Raw genomic sequence first — 22,866 nt, 5'->3', positions numbered from 1 at the left:
AGAACTCTCTCACCATCTCTCAGCTATGAACACAAAGCTCTCACCATGTCTCAGCTATAAACACAGTTAGAACTCTCTCACCATCTCTCAGCTATGAACACAAAGCTCTCACCATGTCTCAGCTATGAACACAGTTAGAACTCTCTCACCATCTCTCAGCTATGAACACAAAGCTCTCACCATGTCTCAGCTATAAACACAGTTAGAACTCTCTCACCATCTCTCAGCTATGAACACAAAGCTCTCACCATGTCTCAGCTATAAACACAGTTAGAACTCTCTCACCATCTCTCAGCTATGAACACAAAGCTCTCACCATGTCTCAGCTATAAACACAGTTAGAACTCTCTCACCATCTCTCAGCTATGAACACAAAGCTCTCACCATGTCTCAGCTATGATCAGTTAGAACTCTCTCACCATCTCTCAGCTATGAACACAAAGCTCTCACCATGTCTCAGCTATGAACACAGTTAGAACTCTCACCATCTCTCAGCTATGAACACAAAGCTCTCACCATGTCTCAGCTATGAACACAGTTAGAACTCTCTCACCATCTCTCAGCTATGAACACAAAGCTCTCACCATGTCTCAGCTATGAACACAGTTAGAACTCTCTCACCATCTCTCAGCTATGAACACAAAGCTCTCACCATGTCTCAGCTATGAACACAGTTAGAACTCTCTCACCATCTCTCAGCTATGAACACAAAGCTCTCACCATGTCTCAGCTATAAACACAGTTAGAACTCTCTCACCATCTCTCAGCTATGAACACAAAGCTCTCACCATGTCTCAGCTATGAACACAGTTAGAACTCTCTCACCATCTCTCAGCTATGAACACAAAGCTCTCACCATGTCTCAGCTATGAACACAGTTAGAACTCTCTCACCATCTCTCAGCTATGAACACAAAGCTTTCACCATGTCTCAGCTATGAACACAGTTAGAACTCTCTCACCATCTCTCAGCTATGAACACAAAGCTCTCACCATGTCTCAGCTATGAACACAGTTAGAACTCTCTCACCATCTCTCAGCTATGAACACAAAGCTCTCACCATGTCTCAGCTATGATCAGTTAGAACTCTCTCACCATCTCTCAGCTATGAACACAAAGCTCTCACCATGTCTCAGCTATGATCAGTTAGAACTCTCTCACCATCTCTCAGCTATGAACACAAAGCTCTCACCATGTCTCAGCTATGATCAGTTAGAACTCTCTCACCATCTCTCAGCTATGAACACAAAGCTCTCACCATGTCTCAGCTATGATCAGTTAGAACTCTCTCACCATCTCTCAGCTATGAACACAAAGCTCTCACCATGTCTCAGCTATGATCAGTTAGAACTCTCTCACCATCTCTCAGCTATGAACACAAAGCTCTCACCATGTCTCAGCTATGATCAGTTAGAACTCTCTCACCATCTCTCAGCTATGAACACAAAGCTCTCACCATGTCTCAGCTATGAACACAGTTAGAACTCTCTCACCATCTCTCAGCTATGAACACAAAGCTCTCACCATGTCTCAGCTATGAACACAGTTAGAACTCTCTCACCATCTCTCAGCTATGAACACAAAGCTCTCACCATGTCTCAGCTATGATCAGTTAGAACTCTCTCACCATCTCTCAGCTATGAACACAAAGCTCTCACCATGTCTCAGCTATGATCAGTTAGAACTCTCTCACCATCTCTCAGCTATGAACACAAAGCTCTCACCATGTCTCAGCTATGATCAGTTAGAACTCTCTCACCATCTCTCAGCTATGAACACAAAGCTCTCACCATGTCTCAGCTATGAACACAGTTAGAACTCTCTCACCATCTCTCAGCTATGAACACAAAGCTCTCACCATGTCTCAGCTATGAACACAGTTAGAACTCTCTCACCATCTCTCAGCTATGAACACAAAGCTCTCACCATGTCTCAGCTATGAACACAGTTAGAACTCTCTCACCATCTCTCAGCTATGAACACAAAGCTCTCACCATGTCTCAGCTATAAACACAGTTAGAACTCTCTCACCATCTCTCAGCTATGAACACAAAGCTCTCACCATGTCTCAGCTATGAACACAGTTAGAACTCTCTCACCATCTCTCAGCTATGAACACAAAGCTCTCACCATGTCTCAGCTATGAACACAGTTAGGCCACATGTGAGTCAGTGCTTTTTTTGTAATCATCAGTTCCTAAGTGTCTGCAAATGGTATGTAAACTGCAGCAGTAGTAAATTAGATGGACTCGAGCTTTAATCTAGAGATATTTTTCGTCGACCAGTTCAGAGATATAGTAGCATCAGCCACTGAATGCATGCTATCCCTTCTGCTGACCCAGATGACAGCAAAGACGCTGACTCGCTGCTGGATGACACAGTGGCCAACAGTAACCAGAACAACAGCAACTGCTCGTCACCCTCGCGCATGTCGGACTCCGTGTCACTGACCACAGACAGTAGCCATGACAACTCGCTCTGCACCCCCGAGAGAGAGGCCAACATGTCCTTCGTCCCCAAGAACAGGTGAAGATGGGCTCACGTCACGTCCTCCTTGGGGTGTTGGTTTCTTAGTGTAGAAACGAAATGTGTAACAGCGCAGGGAGTGAACCTGCTCAGAGTTGCACTTAGTTGCCATGGCAAGGGCAATGATCATGATTACTGAAAAATTCACATAACGAGTGGAGATTTGTAGGGCTAGGAACACATGAAGAAACACGTTCATTTCAGGTTAATCAAACAAATTAATTTGGCCCCATACTATTTATTGTATGAGTCGAAGTTTCTTAATGACAGTGTAGGGGAATGCTTGTGAGAAAGTGCTTGGTGGAGAGCACACCCAAGACACCTGTGATTGGCTGGTGGGAGATGGGAGAGAAGGCACTTCTTCCCACTTAGAGACTAGGGCCAGTTGTGCTCTCATAGACACACTTAGAGACTAGGGCCAGTTACGCTCTCATAGACACACTTAGAGACTAGGGCCAGTTGTGCTCTCATAGACACACTTAGAGACTAGGGCCAGTTGTGCTCTCATAGACACTCTTAGAGACTAGGGCCAGTTACGCTCTCATAGACACTCTTAGAGACTAGGGCCAGTTACGCTCTCATAGACACTCTTAGAGACTAGGGCCAGTTGCGCTCTCATAGACACTCTTAGAGACTAGGGCCAGTTGTGCTCTCATAGACACACTTGGAGACTAGGGCCAGTTGTGCTCTCATAGACACTCTTAGAGACTAGGGCCAGTTGCGCTCTCATAGACACTCTTAGAGACTAGGGCCAGTTACGCTCTCATAGACACTCTTAGAGACTAGGGCCAGTTACGCTCTCATAGACACTCTTAGAGACTAGGGCCAGTTACGCTCTCATAGACACTCTTAGAGACTAGGGCCAGTTACGCTCTCATAGACACTCTTAGAGACTAGGGCCAGTTACGCTCTCATAGACACACTTAGAGACTAGGGCCAGTTACGCTCTCATAGACACACTTAGAGACTAGGGCCAGTTACGCTCTCATAGACACTCTTAGAGACTAGGGCCAGTTACGCTCTCATAGACACTCTTAGAGACTAGGGCCAGTTACGCTCTCATAGACACACTTAGAGACTAGGGCCAGTTACGCTCTCATAGACACACTTAGAGACTAGGGCCAGTTACGCTCTCATAGACACTCTTAGAGTCTAGGGCCAGTTACGCTCTCATAGACACTCTTAGAGACTAGGGCCAGTTACGCTCTCATTGATGCTCTTAGACTCTCTTAGGTTTGCATCGGCAATCTCCTGACACTAGGGCGTACCGCTAGATGATTGCATCACTCACCTTTTGATATTTCAACACTGATTTCCTTGTTTTAGGCATGAGGATGAGAACCTGAACCCACTGAAGGAGATGGTCCCCTTGCTCAAGACCTGCTCAGAGACTACCCTGCAAGCCGTGCTGAAGACTCCACACAGCCTAGAGAGCAAAGCCTGCAGGATGGGTGACTACGACCTGTCCATGGAGGAGAGGCTGGCTCTCATCGAGAAGGGCATTAACAATGGCATGGAAGAGCATTATAGCCAGTGGGACCAGATCAACATGAATGTGGCTAAACTGCAGCCAGACAACATGCGGCCTTATAAGGACCTAGAGAAGACCAAGAGCACGTTGTCTGGGGAACTTGTGCTCAGCAACACCAACACTTGTCTGTCCCTGGAGAACCTGGAGAACGGGAACCCAAACGGAAAAGCCCTGCCCAGGGAGCACTTTAACGGCCGGACAGAGGAAATGCTGGGGAGGTACGAGGCCACGAGGACAGTCTCAGCCGGGGTGACAGCCTCCAGCGACGGGGCCACGAAGACCGCCTCGGCCGGGGTGACAGCGTCCAGTGACGGGTCCCTGTCCCGCAGCACGGAGGAGCTGTCACCTGATAAGCGATGTCCTCCCCCTTCTGTAATCAAGTCCCAGAGCATCAGTAACATGGAGGCTGGAGGGATGAAGCTGTACTCCATCGAGGGTGAGAGCTCGTCTTACGAGGCAAAGGCTGGGCTAGGCCCACAGGGTCAGAGCATTGTCCGCTCTAGATCAGCCACGCTTCTCAACGACCAGCCACTGCAGGTGTACCCTAGCTCCTCAGCCTCCTCTTCTGACCTGCTGTCTGGCTCCAAACCGCTGGTCAGTGCGCCCCGCTACCCTGCTGGCCCCCCGCCCCAGTACAATGTCCAGTACACCAGCAGCGCAGTGCCCAAAGAGAACCTGTGGGGCCAGCGCATGCCAGTCCCACCCGAGCAGGCCTACCTCCCGCCTCAGCACTCGCTCGCCAACACCAACTACTCCAACCGCAACAATGCCCCACCCTACCCCCACCAGCCCCAGCAGCGCGGCCCACCAAAGACTCCTGAAATGTGGGCTAAAGAGTGGATGCTTCCTCCTGGAGGCCAGCGAAGCGCCCTGCAGAGACAGAGCAGCACCTCCTCCAGTGCCTCCATGAGCATGGACCCCCGCCGCATGCCGGGGCCCGAGGTGGACTACCTGACCTACAGGGACATCCACAACATGGGGCGTGTGCCACTGCCCATCAGCTATGCCCTCCAGAGGCCACTGTCAGCTCGCACCTACAGTGTCGACGAACCCAACGCCGTCCGGCCCCACAGTGCACGCCTGCCGCCTCATGAGCTGCCCGAAAGGACCATGTCTGTCAGTGACTTCAACTACCAGCATGGCAGTCCCAGCAAGAGACCCAATCTCAGGGTGAAGTCAGAACACTCCCTGCTGGACGGACCACTAGGAGGAGCTGGCAGGGTGCCAGCAGACTGGAGAGACCAGGTCATGAGGCATATCGAGGCCAAGAAGATGGAGAAGATGGTGAGTGCTTAACCACACTGTTTTCTCCTTCTCTGATAGAAGTGGCTCGTGCTACTTCAGATCTCTCAGTTCTATAGTCTAATATTTCACACTTTAAATGTTCGTACTTTAAAATGTAATATCTTGCAGCCTGCTCTCTGATTTAGGAAAAAATGTGCCTGGATTTAAAGGAACTCAGGAGACGTTAATCCAGCCTGCTCTGTGATTTAGGGAAAAAAGTCGCAGTAGATGTTAATCCAGCCTGCTCTACTACTGAGTGTGAGAATGCAGCTCTTTAGGTCCTCATAAAGGCCTAACTACATGGGTGGTGATGGATGTGTCTCCACGAGACTGCCCTTGATGCATACAAACCCCTTCATACAATTTAATATAATCAGGAGTGCTCACGTCCTAGCCAATGATGTTTTGGCTCTTATACTCACCCTGAGCTGTTTTTGTTTGTATTCAGTTCTATGTGCAATAGCTCTAGCAACTGCATTGAATGTTCTTCATTAACACATGCCTGTGTGAATTGTTTTGCATGTTTGTGCTTTCTTATTAACCCATAAGGAAGCTTATTTTAACACCTTGTCTCCATAAACACCTTGCATGTTTTCAGCGATCCACACCAATAATGCATGCTCACTGAAGTGTCTATTGAATGCATGTGTGTATTCATGTGTGTGTCATGTGTCGTGTCGTGTCGTGTCATGTCGTGTGTCTTGCTCAGACTGCCCTGTCTCGGTCTTTGGCAACACTCTATGGCAGCCAGGGCTCTCTGGCCCTTAGCAGTGTAGACGGACGGCAGTGTGGAGGCTACAGGCCCAGAGTGAGTACAGGCTGGCCCGCCCCCAGCCAGGGCACCCCAAGCCCTGCCTGTATGCTCTCAAAGGGTCATTCTCTATCTCTGCACATCCATCTTCCTTTGCAGCGAGTATTATACAGACATTAACTGTTTCTTAGTCATATGTAGTAAGACAGGCCATATACAGATGCAGATTTGCATGTTAATAGAAACCGGTGCTGAGCAATCCACTTTAAATGAAACAGAATGTCCCTTTATAAGTGCAGTATTGACTCATCTCGGAAATCTGAGTCTCTCAGCAATCCTAGTCTGTCAGGATCTCTCCTGAAATCTTGGGGACCCTTGATTTTCTCAGCAATGGCTTTTCCCCAACATCATGCCTAATGAGTAATCCCTGACAACCCCCCACATCGAGCTCTCCCCCTCGCCCCCGACTTAGCCCTTCCACCACAACCACCCTTCCCCACCAGCAGACTGATCCCTTTCACCCCCCCCACACACCCTGAATCTTCCCACTTGCAAACCGAGCCCCACCCACAGTCCAAAGCCCCCCCACACACATCACCCCCCCCCCAATCAGGGTGGCTGTGCAGGCCTCTGTCTTCCTCTGTTTCTCTCCCTACTGTCATGAAGCATTTATCAAAACAACAAAAATATATATGAATCAATGATAGTAGGTTTTTGTAAGCTTTCTGAGAATTGGAAGTGAAGGCTGGGAATTAGTAGTGTTACATTTTGTCTGTGTTTGCAGGATGAGGTCTTCAGTCCTTATGGACAGCCAGGCTACCCCGTTGACACACACAGAAAAGTAAGTGCACATACCAGATTGCGTGAGAAGAACTCTGTGAAGTTAGGTCAAATAAGACCAAAGAGCAGGGTTCCGTAGTGCAGCAGTTTCTCAGTGAGAACCACACTATCAGCTGGTCAGCATTACTATAGATCCCTTTATATGCGCACATTCACAAAACCATTAAAGAACATTCAGGTTCTCCACCAACTGGTGTTGCTTTTTTATACATACTTCATAATCTCAAATAATTACAACCAATTAAGTTTCCGGGCAATTTGGAGAGTGTGTAGATTATAGCTGTCAGTCCAGGAGTCACTTTAACAAAGTTCCCAGGGGATCATTTCCTTGTTCTGATGCTGTGAAAGGAGGGAATGAAGGAGCTCAGAAAAGAAGAAGGAAGACTAGGTATTCACATCCCTCCCTAGGTACCTGCCCAGGCAACAAAGCCAAGCCTCTGTCTGGCTTCCCCCTCTCCCAGAGGCAACAGTACAGCTGAAGTAGATCGATGCAGTGGTCCAGTGGCCAACACTGTGTGCTTTGTTTCTCGCCATTAAAAACAGCTCCCTAACTTCCTAGAGGTCTCTGTGGTGAGCTGATGAGAGAGCAGGAGAGTAGTGAACAGCACTGTGCAGAGGTTCTCTCGGAGCAGGGACATGGCAGACACTCTCACGCCAGCAGTTTCCACAAAGACCTTATAACACAGGTCCCTGTACACCGACGGACAAACTGATGGACACGTTGACCCAGACAAACACTGCTCCAGTGCTCCAGCTGTTATTAATTAGTTCTAATTTACTGGCAGCTTTAAAAAAAAATGGAGAGACAGAAAAAGAGAGAGACCTGATGCATATTCTCCAGAGAGCAACAGCTCCTCAGAGCCGTCGTATCTTTAAGTCAAGACATTCTGCTTACAGAAATAGCATGCCTCTCTACAGATCAAAATGAAAAGCTGGCTCAGAAAATAGGATTATGAATATTTTATGTATATTTAGTCAGAAATGGAGGAGCAGGAAATGTGTTCCAAAACGAGTCCCTTGAGAAAGAGAATGAGAAAGCAAATCACTTTACGAATCCCTGAGAAAGCAAATCCCTTTTTACGAATCCCTGAGAAAGTGAATACATTTTAAATATGATTTTACTAATACAGGACTAATCAACATGTTATTAGTTAGCTGTGAGAACATGGATACACAGTAGACAAGTTATCCAATTATTAAGCCTACATTAGCCTAGAATTAAAAATAATCTGTATCCACTGGTACTTTCCTCAGTTAAGTATTTTCTTGGATAACAAAAAGTCCTGTTTTCAGGAATGGGTCCTTTTAATGTAACATCTCTCACCAGCCTAAATACACGTTGCTTTAACTACCATGAAAGTTATTTATGCTCCATTTATTCATAATGAGCCTCATCCATGGTAGACAAACCAAAAAAAACATTTTTTTTAAACTGATCTTTCAAACACGATATACTCATTAACTCTAAAATCCCAAAACGTGAACGTAATTCCATTAAAATATATCCTAATGTGTATTTTATCCAGATATGCATGTTGTACAGAAATTGTTCTTGGGAACAGTCTTGTTTTTTCAGTAGCATGTCAGTGTAGAGTAGATGTTTAGAGTACCCCACATTTAACTCATTAGTTGTATTCTGTAAACATGGCCTACAGGCCTTGAGCAACAGAGTTGCCAGTATTCAGTCAGAACCCAGAGGGGACAGTCCACACTGCAAGTAGGGAAAGATATGGTTTCTTCTAGATGATGCAAGACTCCGTGCTTTAAGTTTGTGTCCTCTGTCCTTTGTGTGCAAAGCTTTTCCTAGTTTCTTCTGCCCTCTAGTGTCAGTCATTTCACACTGCATTTCAAACTGCTCTTTCTTGGGCAGTCTTCAAGCACTGTTTCACTGGAAAAACATGACTCATTCAATTGGTAACAAACCCCAAAAGTAGCTGATAGACTGAATCCTTGTGCTAAACCCTCTATGCTTTGCCATGCTCAAAATTGTAGTTAGGGAACACTGCACTAGATCAGCCTGTTTGACTGAATTATGAGGTTGTGAGCAGATGTACCAGCTTGTCAACAAGAGCATTCTTGCATCAGTTCATGTGTCTTAAATTAGGCTGAATCAGTTATGAATAATGCAGGGTAATATATACAAATAGACTTAACTACACCAGGAGCCATAATTAGAAATAATCTGAAGGATTTTTATATAAATATATATCTGAAGAAGATTCCAGGTGAATAACTGCAGTGTAGTGAGAGATGTAGATATTCAAAATGGTAGTGAAGTACACAAGTTTTCAGAGAAACAGGATGTTTCGGTCCTTCATCAGCTGTGCAGGCTGAGAAACATTGAGAAAATAAACAGTGTATTTACAAAATACAAAGTGTTGAGGAGAACTTTGCGTCCTGTTTCTCTGAAACCCTGTGTACTTCTGTGTACTGTGTACAATTTTTAATCGAATTTGTGATTTTTTAAAATATTTTTTCAGAGAATAATAATAATACAACAACGTTTATTCATGGTTGCCTTTTTGAAAATCATAATGACAACAGAAATAATTAACCCTGATCCAAAGTTTACATCCCTTGTCCTTAATACCGTGCATTGCCTCCTTTAACATCAATGACAGCTTGAAGTCTTTTGTGGTCTTTTGAGGCACTTTATTTTCCCAGATGGTAAAGCTGCCCATTCTTCTTGGCAAAATGCCTCCAGTTCCTGTAAATTCTTGGGCTGTCTTGCATGAACTGCACGTTTGAGATCTCCCCAATGTGGTCAGTGATATTGGGGTCAGGAGACTGAGATGGCCACTCCAGAACCTTCACTTTTTTTCTGCTGTAGCCAATGACGGGTCGACTTGGCCTTGTGTTTTGGATCATTGTCATGTTGGAACATCCAAGTGCATCCCATGTGCAGCTTCTGGGCTGATGAGTGCAAAGTTTACTCCAGTATTTTTTGATAAAATGCTGCATTCATCCTGCCATCAATTTTAACCAAGTTACTTTTACCTGCGTAGCTCACAAATCCCCAAAACATCAGCGATCCCCATCTGTGTTTTTTTCAGTAGGGATGGTGTGCTTTTCATCATAGGCCTTGTTGTTGACTCCTCTTCAAATGTAGCATTTATGGCTGTGGCCAAAAAGTTAAATTTTGGTCTCATCACTCCAAATAACTTTGTTCCAGAAATCTTGAGGCTTGTCTCTGTGCTGTTTGGCATATTGTGAGCGGGCTGCTTTGTGGCATTGGCGTAGTAAGCGCTTTCTTCTGGCGACTCGACCATGCAGCCCATTTTTCTTCAAGTGCCTCCTTATTGTGCATCTTGAAACGACCACCACTATTTTTCAGAGTCCTGTATGTCAGCTGATGTTGTTTGTGGGTTTTTCTTTGCATCCCAAACAATTTTCCTAGCAATTGTAGCTGAAATCTTTGTTGGTCTACCGGACCTTGGCTTGGTTTCAACAGAATCCCTCATTTTCCACTTCTTAATTAGAGTTTGAACACTGCTGATTGGCATTCTCAATTCCTTGGATATCTTTTTATATCCTTTTCCTGTTTTATATTGTTCAACTATCTTCTCCCGCAGATCCTTTGATAATTCTTTTGCTTTCCCTATGTCTCGTGCAGGGGTCTGTCAGGAGCCCAGTAACTTACTGATTCTTTATACACACACAGTGATTGACAAGCAAACAGATCACAGATGAGGATGGTTACCTTTAGTAGCCATTTAAACCTGTGTGTCAACTTGTGTGTATGTTATTATGCCAAAACTTCCAGGGTATGTAAACTTTTGATCAGGGTCATTTGGGTAGTTTCTATTGTCATTATGATTTTAAAAAGGGCAAAATCAATAGATAATAAATGGCTAAACCCAACCACTAAACAGGAACAAAAGAAAAGTTGTTGTATTATCATTATTATTCTCTGAAAAAATCACAAATTCTGCCAAGTAAACTTATGAGCACAAGTGTGTGTGTGTGTGTGTGTGTGTGTGTGTGTGTGTGTGTGTGTGTGTGTGTGTGTGTGTGTGTGTGTGTGTGTGTGTGTGTGTGTGTGTGATATAAATATACATATATATCATGGAGGCATATAGTTTCATGGAAGATTCACAGTTCAGTAGCGTAATTGTGGAGGCTCTTTGGCAACACCTGAGTCAGTGGATGCAGTATGACCGCACCAAACCCAGAGGCAGTAAATATATAATGATGAGTCAGAGGATTCAATAGATTCAGTATTACAAATATATAATAATGAGAATTCAGTATTACCACATCAACCCCAGATGAAATAAATATACAATGTTAGAGGATTCAATATTATAAATATATAATGCTGAGTCAGATGATTCAGTATTACAAATGTATAATTTTATTTATATATATATATATAAATATATAAATAAATATATATATATATATATATATATATATATATATATATATATATATATATATATATATATATATATATATATATATCATGAGTCAGATTCTGCATTCTATAATGCTGCCTCTCAGAATAGGTCAGAATAGGTCTTAGGTCTCTCCTGGACCAGCGCCATGGAATAAAGTGTACAAAAATTGTATCTAAAAGTGGCATCTTTTGGTTTTATTGTCATTCTTAATGACATTCATTGTTTTTGTCATTCTTAATGATAACTGCTTATCTTTCATTCATTTGTCCTTGTTTGTGTTCAGTCCAAGGTGAGCTTTTATACACATATTTATATTGCAATTTGTCCCATCACTTCATGAAATTAGTTGCCATTATCCATTGTCTCATTGTTAGTGTTAAAGTTCACAGTCTGTCACAATGAAGAAGATATAAATGAAACGGGTGTGTCCCACCAGCCCAGTGTTTGGGCACACTGGCCCTGCCTTTTGGTTCACTGTAAATCGTTGAACCCTGGGCTTCCATTCACCCTCTGGTGATCTCTGAGAGTCTCAGTTGTGTCTGCAGGTGCCTTTGATGAACGGGCAGATGTGCCCCCCTCCAGTGCGGGCCCCAATGGCACGCCACCCCTCCCGAGAGCAGCTCATCGACTACCTGATGCTTAAAGTTTCCCAGCAACCTCCGGGCCCATCCTGCCACTCTCACGAGCCTCTGTCCCAGGAGGTAGGCACAGCAGGGGAAAACCAGAGTTTCACATCTCATTCTGCACCTTGATATTAGGAGACTATTTGTGTGTAGGGCTCCCAATTGGACCAGCTGGCTAAGAGAGTTGTCCCCCATCTGTTGCGTTAGTGGTCCATCCTGGGTGACTACCAGTTCATACATGCTTAAAAAAAAGGTGTTTCTGGCCATCAGTATAAATTCCAACCAGCTGGTATTTTAACAGGGTGTTGGTATATTTGTGTATTGGTCTATTTGTGTAGTGTGCCTGCTTTTCTTCACCATTGCTTTTTGCAATTGTGAGGCAATGTCACTGCCGGGGTGTTTTCAGATGCACATAAAGATTGAGAAGAACCCGGAGCTGGGCTTCAGCATATCTGGAGGTGTGGGAGGCCGAGGGAATCCCTTCCGCCCTGATGATAATGTAGGCCTCTCGCATGCTCTGTTTAAATTCATGACAGGTTTTGGCTAAACAGGGGTTACAAGATTCTTTAATTTACTTGGACATATCCCCTTCTCTCGCGCGCGCTCTGTGTATGTAAATGTAATCTGAGTTAATAAATTATTCATTTCTATAGGGCATATTTGTGACAAGGGTTCAACCTGAGGGACCTGCTTCAAAACTTCTCCAACCTGGAGACAAGATTATCCAGGTATCTCCCACCTGTGATTCACTGAGTTAACAGCTCCACTAATTATTGTGATATCATCTAACTGGAATCAGCTCACTAACCTCAACCACGTTGCAGGCAAATGGGTACAGCTTCATGAACATTGATCACGGCAATGCCGTATCCCTCCTGAAGAACTTCCCCAACACTGTGGACCTGATCATCATCAGAGACATGGCAGTGTAGAGACCCTGTGGAACTCTGAATGCCTTTATTTTTGTACATGGAGAAGCCAGATTTATGTATAGAATATTGAACTGCTTTTCATGGAAGGATCATAAAGCTTTGATGAAAACGGGGCAAAACCACTGTGGCAAGTGGACAGGGGACAGTTTCTGGAAGCATGCGTGTTTAAAGCAAACATAAAAAAGAAGCCTTCACTGTGGGATCGCCTGTTGGTGTAGTCCAACATGCATAAGAAAACTAATTTAGGGTTGTGGTTTTTGTTTTTTGTACAAACTTTCAGATGGTTTTATTTTTTGAGTCATTCACCACACAATAATTAGTGAAACATTTAACTATTGCTGTTACTGGGGGGCAGTGCTCCCTGTCTGCTGACATCAGTAGGTCTTTTATTTTTATTTTAAAATCATATTTGACCTTTCCTCTCTTTTCTTATTTAAGAGAGTTTTACAAACCACTTCTCTGACTGTGTGAGATTTTTTTTTTATCTGGAGGTCAAAGCTATGTGCTTACTGTGGATTTTGAATGTAGAACAAGTGTGCGCCATGGAGATTTTCATTTTGCCTGAATGGTAGACTTAATGTCTACAACATATCCACAGTGTTCTTAGCAAATGCTGCTTTCCACTGTAGTCTTTTCAACTTCTCTGAGTCTTCTGTAGACTCAAGCTTTTCTGTGGGTCCTTAGTTTGCTTAGAAACAAGACATCTCGCACCCCCACAAATTCAGTCCTCATGGACAGTGGGACCCACTCTCCACTTGTGTATAGACACCTCTACCTTGGACAAGATGCTGACATCTAGGACGTGTGCTGGAGAACCTCCTTTATATCTGACATGGACTGGAAAACAACTGGTGAAGAACCTCTATGAGAATCATGGAAGAGATAAAAATGCAGGGGCTGAGACCATCCTTAGCTGGCCTCACATGAACAGTGTTCAAGCTAGGTTAACCAAAGCTCATGAGGAACCGAGCGCACTGGAGAAGTGCTGGAATGAAGCTTCTCAGGCCTTGCTGCGCTGAGCTTGCCCAGCATCTCCATTCCTCTCGAACCTATTCACAAATTGTCTTTGTTTAAGAAGGAAATGTCTGAGTTGGTCTTCTGTACAGAGCAGTTTAACTGGGATGAATCTGATCTGAGATCAGCACTCCCCATTTTGTGGATGCTGGGCCTAAAACTAAAGGGCTTCCTACCCATCTCTGAACTGCCATTATGTTGACATATGGAAAGGGTTTCTAATTTAAGGCTGAGCTTGGTGGAATCAAAATGGTTAGCCTTTGTGATTATCCTCCTGAGCATAATGCAAAAACCTTTCTTCTTTTAGAGTTCAGATGATGAGCTTTATGGGAGGTTGATAGGGGCAGGGGGCTGGACCTGTCATGTGCCAGTAGAAACTGAGCTATTTAAAATGGGAAAAGGTGTCCCCTTTGTGACTCAGAGCAATAGCCACTGATGCGCACATTTTCACTGACCTTTCATGCATACTATGGGACTGTGGTCAAGAGAGCAACAGCAAGACGTTCTATTCTTATTCTTATTTTTTCAGAGTGCTGCATTCTTTAAGTAAAAAAGATAAATCTCTTTTAGTACTCATTAATTGTGATAGAGCATTTTATATTCTACAAATTTTAGAAAAGAAAACAGGAAAATGCATTTTGAATATTTTGCAAAGATGTTCTGGATACAGCAAAGCAGAATGGCTAATCCACCACCAACCCCCCATGACTGCATCACAGGTTCCAAAACCCCATGCTGACTTGGCATTATTAAAACCCCATGCTAATTTGGCATTATTAATTGTGTTCCAGGCTTCTGGACTGGGGTTTCACATGTTTACCCATCCTCAGTAGCAGAAAGGTTTGAAGGATGTAGAAATGTAAGCAATCCATATTAACATTTTTGTAACTGTCACAGTGAAAGGCTCAAAAACCTCTTTTTGTACACATGCCTATATGTACCACGAACTATTGATTGTTGTACTGTGTGAATTACTTGCATGAAATCACTCTCTAGATTATTTTGGCTATAATCTTCACCTACACTGATAATACACAATAAACCCATCAGTCTATTGAAATTTTAGAACTAAGCAACACTTCTCCACACCTGGTTTAGTTTGAATGCTAGTTTCAGATAGAGACATTGACCTGGATTTAAATGAGTCTTGCAGCTTTTGTTCTCTCATAATGGTTTCCTCAATGTGGTCTGTTTACCCAACTTTTAAAGACATGAATGACTTTGCTGAAACAATGTTAAGATGCAGTTTATGAGCACTGTTTTTACATTTCGTCACAAATCAGTTGAAGACCTTGATTGTCAATCCTTTTAACATCACTGATGAAAACTGACAAAATGTAACAACAATCTTTTTTTTTTTTTTTTTGCCACATCAAAAAATTGTCTTTTTTGGAATTCTCCCATGTTTGTCTATTTATTTAGCAAACTGTTCTTTTAGAGATTACTAATCAACATGTAAATACTTTTTAAACAGTATGAGTTAGCTATGGCATTAGTGACCTTAGTTTATGAAAACCAGCAATAAATTGGAACCATTTTTAATGTATAGCTATTTCAAAGATTTCTCTGGAAGCAGCTACAAACATGATTGGTATGCATTTATTCTACATTCCAGATTTTGTATATAATTTTAGGTTCCATGGTATCCTGTGGAAAATAAGAAATAAACTAATGGTCTTTAAGATTGTTTTTTTCTTATTAATTCTATTTTGGTGTAAATGTTTATGTACTGAATGTTTATGTACCTGTAAGATGACCATGCCAGTTTTACCACTTGAAAGTTTTAACATTAACAACATTTAGAACATTGGGTTTTACACTACTGATGTAGTAAGCCTGGTCCTAGCCAGAGACTTCTTATGGCATACTGGTAAGTGGCTAAGACGGTTTCCTTTTTCAAATAAACAGACTTGGTGGTCCACTCAGTTTTCCCAGAACCAGCTTATAAAACCGAAACATCGGTGTGTCAATAACGTAGTTACGTTTGCCCATTACAAAGCAAGCTGCGCCACGATGGAAGATAGATTCAGAACAACTAATGAATAATTTTCATGTACGAGCTATCTACAGTGCTACTACGTGCATAATCAAAACGGCGACACTGACCAGGGCAAGTTAATGAAATATTAACAAGAATTAGTAAAGTGACATTAACATTAAGAACGGACATCGAATTTGCGCAATGTGGTAGTGCTGTGTACACAGTTACTAGAAAACATTTTGCCTGGGTGTTTTCTAGTAATCTGTTTATTACTAGGTCCAGTGCTATGTGCTAGATATAAAACAGGAACAGACTGGTGTCTTACATACGATCACCGTGTCTTCGTATCAAGTTCTCCCGCTATAATTAACCTTGGAGAAAATAAATAGGAAGGGTTGGACTGCAGAACACCATCACATAGCAAGTTATCATTGCAAAATTAAAGTAAGAAAAAAAATAGTGGTTACTATATTACATTTAATATGATGTACCGTGGTTAATGTACTCGTCTTGTATCGGTAGGTTGCCAAATCAAGCCCCACCACTGTCAGGTTGCCAAATCAAGCCCCACCACTGCCAGGTTGCCACTGTTGGGCCCCTGAAAAAGGCCCTTAACCTTCAATTGTTCAAGTTGTGTTGAGTCATATTTGTAAGTCGCTTTGGATAAATAGCGTCAGCTAAATGCCGTAAATGTAAATATTTAATTCCAAAACTAACAGTGCAATGCAATCTATGCAATAGAGATAATCCTGGACCCTAAGATAAAAGCATTTATTCATTTATTTCCTTACAATAATAAATATCCGAAAATAAATAAATGTAAAGCGACGAAGAAACGTGATGAACATACAACACTGAACACCTGGAAGTTGACTTCGGTGAGAACGGACGAACAATCTGAAGAAAACAGGAAACAGTTTGAAAACATGGACATTACCAGTTATTGTGAAGAATGTGTATTGCACTTAGACACACGGTACGGCGCATATTTGAAAGAGGAAATATATCGTCTAAAATAGAATGAATAAAACATATGTAGTTTTGTGTCAAATATCTTTATATACGACAGTATTTAAGATAATAATAGTTGTAACTAGGTAAACCTAGTTGTTATCGCAGGTTTACTGTAGTTAAATAGGCTTAAAACAGCAGAGCTCTGGCTGTTCCAGGATGAAATTATCGGAATGGCATTTAAGGGCTCTGGCCAAATACAGTCCCGGAGAAACCAGACTGGATAGAAACAAACGAATATAAACCATAGGTAACCTGTGCTATCATGTGTACTGCGCCTATTGAGTTATTGGGCAACCGGCAATAAATTGTATGATTAAATGTAGCCGTGTTTGCCTAAAAAGCTGACATTTATCCTGCGCGATAGAAACTTTGCACAATCGCATCCAGCATGTTTGAAATGCTTTGGTCAGATAACTCGCTAGTTGTACATCGTTTTTGTACGATAAGATAGTTCCAACCCATATCGCTTCCTCCGCCTACACGTATTATTCATGTCCATGACGTCGTAAGCCACGCCTTTTTTGAACTAAAGAAAGCAACAAACAACTCGCGCCTGGAAACAGACTACGAGCAGAGCTGGTGCCGCTTAGTTAAGCTTAGCTGCCTGATTGGTCGGCGGACACAAAAGGAGAATATCTGGGATTTCTTCATAAAGCTTTAAACGGACACATCTTTTCTTCGTATTGTTGCATTTAAAAAGGTAAGATGAGCCACATATTACAGACTAAGCAGCTATGCTAACTAATTAGCTGCCTGTCTTCTTCAAAAATGTTTCTATTCACAAATTTAGCCGACTGATTAGCCAGACGTAGCCAACTAAAGTTGAAACGTAACGAGACTTTTCCACAGACGATTTTACTGGGTGTTTTATGATGGAGTTGCGTAAAAACAACTCGCCGATTAGCTGTGCAGTGAGCTGGCTCGGATAGCCAGGTAGTTATATAAGTAAACCTGGCAGCAAAGGTTGATGGTATGGCAAATTTATGATTAGAAGTAAGAGAGTTATCTAGGCTGGCTAATTCCTCGTTAAATTGAGTTGGCTAGCTAGCGTTTGCTAACCTTTTATGGTAAAATAGCAGGCAGTATTCTAGCTAGGCTAGCTGTGCTCGCTACCCGACTTATTTGTTCACCAGTTTATTCCACGCATAACTAACTAGGTATGTACATATAAAATAACACTTCTAAAATGAAATCAACCCACTATGTAGCTATGGATCTACAGCTACACGCGGCATTTTCGGTGTTAACCTGACTCGGGCATCGTCTAGATGGTTAGCTAGCATCTGGGTTACAGACCCAGAGTTGTTGCTAGCATGCTGTCTGGTAGTCAGCATAAAAAACAGATCTAATGCTCACGTGTAGAATTGGTTTAAGAAGCTTGGTTTCGCCACTCTCTCTTAAAAAAAACCGTAACTAGCAGTACCACTGATCATAAATTGACTACAAATTTGTTGTAACCGTAGACAGTGTTTGGGGGCTAGCGTGGCTGGTAGTCGAGAACTACTGGGGGGATGCTCAGTCCATACGCCACGCTGTCGACTGTAGTTTTGAAAAGCTAAGATGTAAATATTGTATGCAGTAGTTTACATCAACCGTTTGCTCTTTTGATAACGAGAATGTAGAGTGGCGTTATGTCTGGAACAAAGGAAAGACAAAGCCCTCGTTCAGACAACCATGGCCTTGCTCGCCATTCTCCAGTTTATTAGCTAATCGTACATCAGTAATTTGACGCGCGGAAACCATCAGAATTGGCGTTTAATTCCTTGTGTATTATTTGGATTTCACTAATTGAAGTGTCAGTAGGAAGCACCCATCTATCCCAGGTTAGTTGTTAGCATTGCTCGAGTTAGCATGACTCAGTGGATTTGGCGTTAAAAGATCTGGTGAGGCCTCTTGTCTCGTCGACCCGAGATATTCTACTATGTGGCGAATAATGTATTGCTGGTGAAACGTGTTACGTATAATCGACAAAGTGATCATTCTCGGTCGGGCGTCATACTTAATACAGAGATGTATTTGGCTGTGGAACCAAGAACCGTGAGGCTATTAACGACAGTAAACGTTAATCCATCTACATGAAAACCGGCTAGCTGGAAATCGCTAAATGGATCACCTGGTTTGGTAGCTAGCTTTTTTTTGTTGAGATGGATGTTTTCTAGCACTTTAGTCCCAGATTCGGGTATGTTTTTACTGTTTATTCACGCCCAAGGTACAAGGTCGTGGTTTTCTAAACAATACTCTCTTCATTTCGTTAGCTAGATAACTTTATTTGTTAACTAGCTACAGTGAGCACGTCGCTTATAAGTAGTAGTGTAGCTGTTTTGCTACATGTTTTAATATTTGTCGTCAGTAGTGGAACACCGGGGCTTTATTTTTCCACCGATTTTCCACCAAGGTGGGTAGTGAGTGTCAGATGCTTGGAGCACCAAGCCCTGCCAGACTGTCAGTAGGACATGGCCATTTTTGGCTTTATCAAAATAACAACTGGTGTCCTGCTTCGTACCCATAAAGGAAGGAGGGGCGACGCACAGACAGGCTCGTGCTAGGGTTCTGTGATGTAATCGAGTCACAGTCGAGGCAAGCTGGGGTATAAATAGCGCCTGCACGAGCGCAGGGGTGTTTGCTTGTGTGCGCGCTTTTCCTCGGTCAGCACCCTCGTGACGATCTGAAGCTAGTATCCCGCTCCGCGCGAGTCTGCTGCGACCACGAGTGCGGCCGTCGCCGGGCTTGCACGTGATGCCGCTTTAGCACTGTGCTTTCTGGGGAAAACCCGTGACGCTCTTCCACGTAAATATGTCGAAATGCTTTTCCTTTTGTCTCGATTGGTCCGCCGCCCCTCCTAAATAATAAAACAGTACTTGACACACTTGGGGTTTCAGTCATGTTGTCTTGTTTATTTGTTAAAAATATGACAGTCCCAGTTGAACAGAATGTTCCAACTCCCAGCCAAATGTTCTCGCCTCTCTAGCCATAGGCCCGTGTAAAGTCATGTCTAATTCTCCGTCAGTTCTCCTTTAACGGTATTTGCAGAGACATTGACCATTTTCACTACATGGTTCGATTAAGTCATCTTTTTAGGAGAGGTTTCATGAGATCCCAAACATGTTTTACAAAATATTGAGGTTTCACTTTGACTTTGTGGTGGTCCAGATTCAGAGATGGCCCAGGAGACCAACCAAAGCCCAGTGCCCATGCTCTGCACTACCGGCTGTGGCTTCTATGGCAACCCCAGGACCAATGGCATGTGTTCTGTGTGTTATAAGGAGCACCTGACAAGACAGAACAATGGAGGTGTGAGTCCTCTTAGCACCATGGGTAAGAAATTCTTGTTTGTCTTGGGTCTCAGCATTTTCATTTCTGCTTACAGAGAATGTCCTGTTCTGTGACTGATTTCCTGTTTGCATGTAGTGATTCATCTAGCTCTGCCTCTCCTGAACTGTATTCAATTAATCATTGTTCAGATGGGCTTTGCTTTTCAGGTTCTAGCAGTGCAACGAGTAGTCCTACCTCAGAGGCCTCTGCTATCCAGATTATTGAGGCCAGTCTAAACAGTTCTGCAAGTGAAGTTGACTCATCCAGTGGAGCTGCTGCAGCCCTTCCTGTTACACAGCAGATGACCGAGATGAGCATCTCCTGTAAGGAGGAAGCCCCATCGTCTAAAGTAGAAACTCACAAACCAGGTTAGTAGGCATGTTCCTCCAGAAAGGTGGCAACTGTGAAATAAACATGGGTTAGAATAGTTTTCATAATGCGAATTCGCTCCTATTCATGTATATTGTCGTTAAGAGAAACTTTGAAATGGCTTTTCGTGGCTTTTGTGTCAAATGTCTTGGTCATTTTTCTCTTTTGGCTGAAAACTGGGTATCAGTCATTTCAGCTGAAGTTTTTCTGTGCATCACTAGTGTAAGATGTGTATATGATTTAGTAATTGTGGGTTTCTTTTGTCTTGCCAGTTGTAACTCAGCCAACGGGTTCTACTTCATCGGCTAGCACAGCCGTGGTCGAGGAGACCCAAGCTCCCGAAGTCCCCAAACCGAAGAAGAACCGGTGCTTCATGTGTCGTAAGAAAGTCGGCCTCACAGGTGAGCCAGAGCTGCTCGTCCCATTCGTACCATTACAACCATGAACTTGCATCTTGGGTGTTTATTGTTGTGCGTGGTGTCATGTTTTCCTTAGGGTTCGACTGTCGCTGTGGAAATCTGTTCTGTGGACTGCACCGCTACTCAGACAAGCACAACTGCCCCTACGATTATAAAGCTGAAGCTGCTGCCAAGATCCGAAAAGAGAATCCTGTAGTGGTCGCTGACAAGATCCAGAGAATATAGATCCCCCCTCTTTCTTTCACCGTTGACCCTGGATTCTAGGAGATCATCAAGGGGGGAAAGGACTCGTGATTGACCTGCGATCTAAAGGACTAATTTTTTAAGTGGGGGGGGTGTTTTTCAGCCAGTGCATGAGTGATTTCTTTTTTTTTTCCTGTTTTCACCTTTTTTTCCCCTTGTCTTTGGATGAGCTTCAGTTTAAAAGGGGGTGGGGAAAGAATAGTTTAATTGGGTTACAGACTCAGAGATCTTACATCTTATCTGATTCTGGGTAAAGTCATTCTTGTGTTGAAAAAGCTGAGGGTCTTTTGTAGTTGTCCAGGTTTACTTTGTGATTGTGTCTCAGTCCATTCGTTACACTGTGGCAGATGGACCCGTGGCAGTCTGTTGGACTTCAGATGACTGTTATTGCTCTCACCTGAGCACCATCAAGGGAGCAGTGCATGGCTGGCTCATGTAGCAAAAGGGGGTGGGGGTGTCCCCTTTTCCTGTGGGTTAAAGATTTTACATTTTAAAATGAGCTGTTGTCTCCCAGCTATTTAGTTGGCCTTTACTGCGGTAGCTTAATTTACCTGCGCAAGCCCTCAGAAGTCCAATTATCAGGACCAGAAGTGTCTCCATGCTCCTTGGGGTGGGGGTTATAATCTACAGAAAGGTCCAACACTCTGTCCAGATCGAGTGGCCAGATCAGTTTCAGGTTGTTTCAGTGTGACATTGATTGTTGTGGTAAACAAATAAATGTTAACTGCTACGTAGGTTTCTCCCAATCATAATAAACCAGAATAGGCTTGAGTCACACCAGTGTTTAGGCACCTGTCCCATAGATTTATATGGCATCTTTTCTGAAAGCAGGCTCAGATTGAGTTGTGCTGTTTTGGTGAGAAGGGTTCTAAGTATATTGCATGGTTAGTGAAATAACTACTGTGTACATTAGCTGAGTCCTTTTTTTTTTTTTTTAAGTTGGCAAAACGCTGATGGTCCTCTAACAATGAACTTGTGTAATGAATGTTGCTTTTTGTTGATCTATATTTTTTGTGTGTTAAGTGGAATGAGTGTGTCATGGTATTTCTTCACGTTTTGAAAAATGTATCATGTTTCTTATTGAGCCACTGGTGTGGAGGGGATGCAGGAGTGTTATGTCTGTCGGTGCCCATGCTGTTCAAGCACCCCATGACTTTGTCTTCAGCCCGTTTTCCTGGTCTGGCTGCAAATTGCTGTTCCTGTTATGTAGGGATCTGTTTACACGGTAAAACTATCCATCTGTTTGAGTTTTAGTTATGCAAATTTGTACAAACAAACCATCTTTATATTTATTATGTATTACCCATTTACTCTTGTTACTCAACATTACTGCGAAATTGTATCATGTAAATAAAATTATGTACAGAGATATAATGCAGGTTGTCCAGTGTGGTTTTTTTTTTTTTAGAAAGGGACAATACTTTATAGAAGAATGACTACCATCCTTTATATCTCTTAAAAAATTACAATGTGTATTGCATTGTGGTTTTTTTTATTTTTTTTTTGCCTTTTAATGTTTAACATGGCCAACTTTTTGTTATAGTTAAAGAAAAGATTTGTGTTACAGAAGTGTAGGGGAAGTTTTAGCTCACTGGAGTTGACCCTGGCATGTAGACAAGGATATCACA

At 43.0% G+C, this 22,866-nt stretch overlaps 2 protein-coding genes across 7 annotated transcripts in view; both read left to right on the top strand.

The window, feature by feature from the left end:
* erbin (erbb2 interacting protein) overlaps nucleotides 1–15,582 on the top strand; it is a 68,524-nt gene extending 52,942 nt beyond the window's left edge. For 3 of the 5 annotated variants that reach the window (XM_081702132.1, XM_081702131.1, XM_081702135.1), the window contains 8 exons: nucleotides 2,342–2,525; nucleotides 3,852–5,340; nucleotides 6,050–6,148; nucleotides 6,876–6,932; nucleotides 11,877–12,032; nucleotides 12,361–12,453; nucleotides 12,608–12,682; nucleotides 12,779–15,582. In XM_081702132.1, coding sequence (XP_081558258.1) covers nucleotides 2,342–2,525; nucleotides 3,852–5,340; nucleotides 6,050–6,148; nucleotides 6,876–6,932; nucleotides 11,877–12,032; nucleotides 12,361–12,453; nucleotides 12,608–12,682; nucleotides 12,779–12,886 — 2,261 coding nt within the window. In that variant the 3' untranslated portion in view covers nucleotides 12,887–15,582. The remainder of the gene's footprint in view (nucleotides 1–2,341; nucleotides 2,526–3,851; nucleotides 5,341–6,049; nucleotides 6,149–6,875; nucleotides 6,933–11,876; nucleotides 12,033–12,360; nucleotides 12,454–12,607; nucleotides 12,683–12,778) is intronic. The other 2 variants (XM_081702133.1, XM_081702134.1) reach the window with 2 other exon arrangements.
* A 1,855-nt stretch (nucleotides 15,583–17,437) lies between these two features.
* zfand5b (zinc finger, AN1-type domain 5b) lies at nucleotides 17,438–22,612 on the top strand. Of its 2 annotated transcripts, none has more exons than XM_027008088.3 (5): nucleotides 17,438–17,595; nucleotides 20,046–20,210; nucleotides 20,375–20,575; nucleotides 20,849–20,977; nucleotides 21,072–22,612. In XM_027008088.3, the coding sequence occupies exons 2-5, from the start codon at nucleotides 20,054–20,056 to the stop codon at nucleotides 21,218–21,220; spliced, it is 636 nt and encodes a 211-aa protein (XP_026863889.1). In that variant the 5' UTR covers nucleotides 17,438–17,595; nucleotides 20,046–20,053; the 3' UTR covers nucleotides 21,221–22,612. The 2 variants fall into 2 exon arrangements, with proteins under 2 accessions (XP_026863889.1, XP_081558411.1); XM_081702285.1 differs by having other exon boundaries at nucleotides 20,357–20,575.
* Nucleotides 22,613–22,866: the final 254 nt, after the last annotated feature.

Source organism: Electrophorus electricus, chromosome 19 (assembly GCF_041902795.1).
Source record: "Electrophorus electricus isolate QZ-2024a chromosome 19, ASM4190279v1, whole genome shotgun sequence".
In the NCBI taxonomy this organism is placed as follows: domain Eukaryota; kingdom Metazoa; phylum Chordata; class Actinopteri; order Gymnotiformes; family Gymnotidae; genus Electrophorus; species Electrophorus electricus.
Note: the sequence above shows the minus strand (reverse complement) of the source record. Positions and strands in the feature narration are given on the sequence as shown.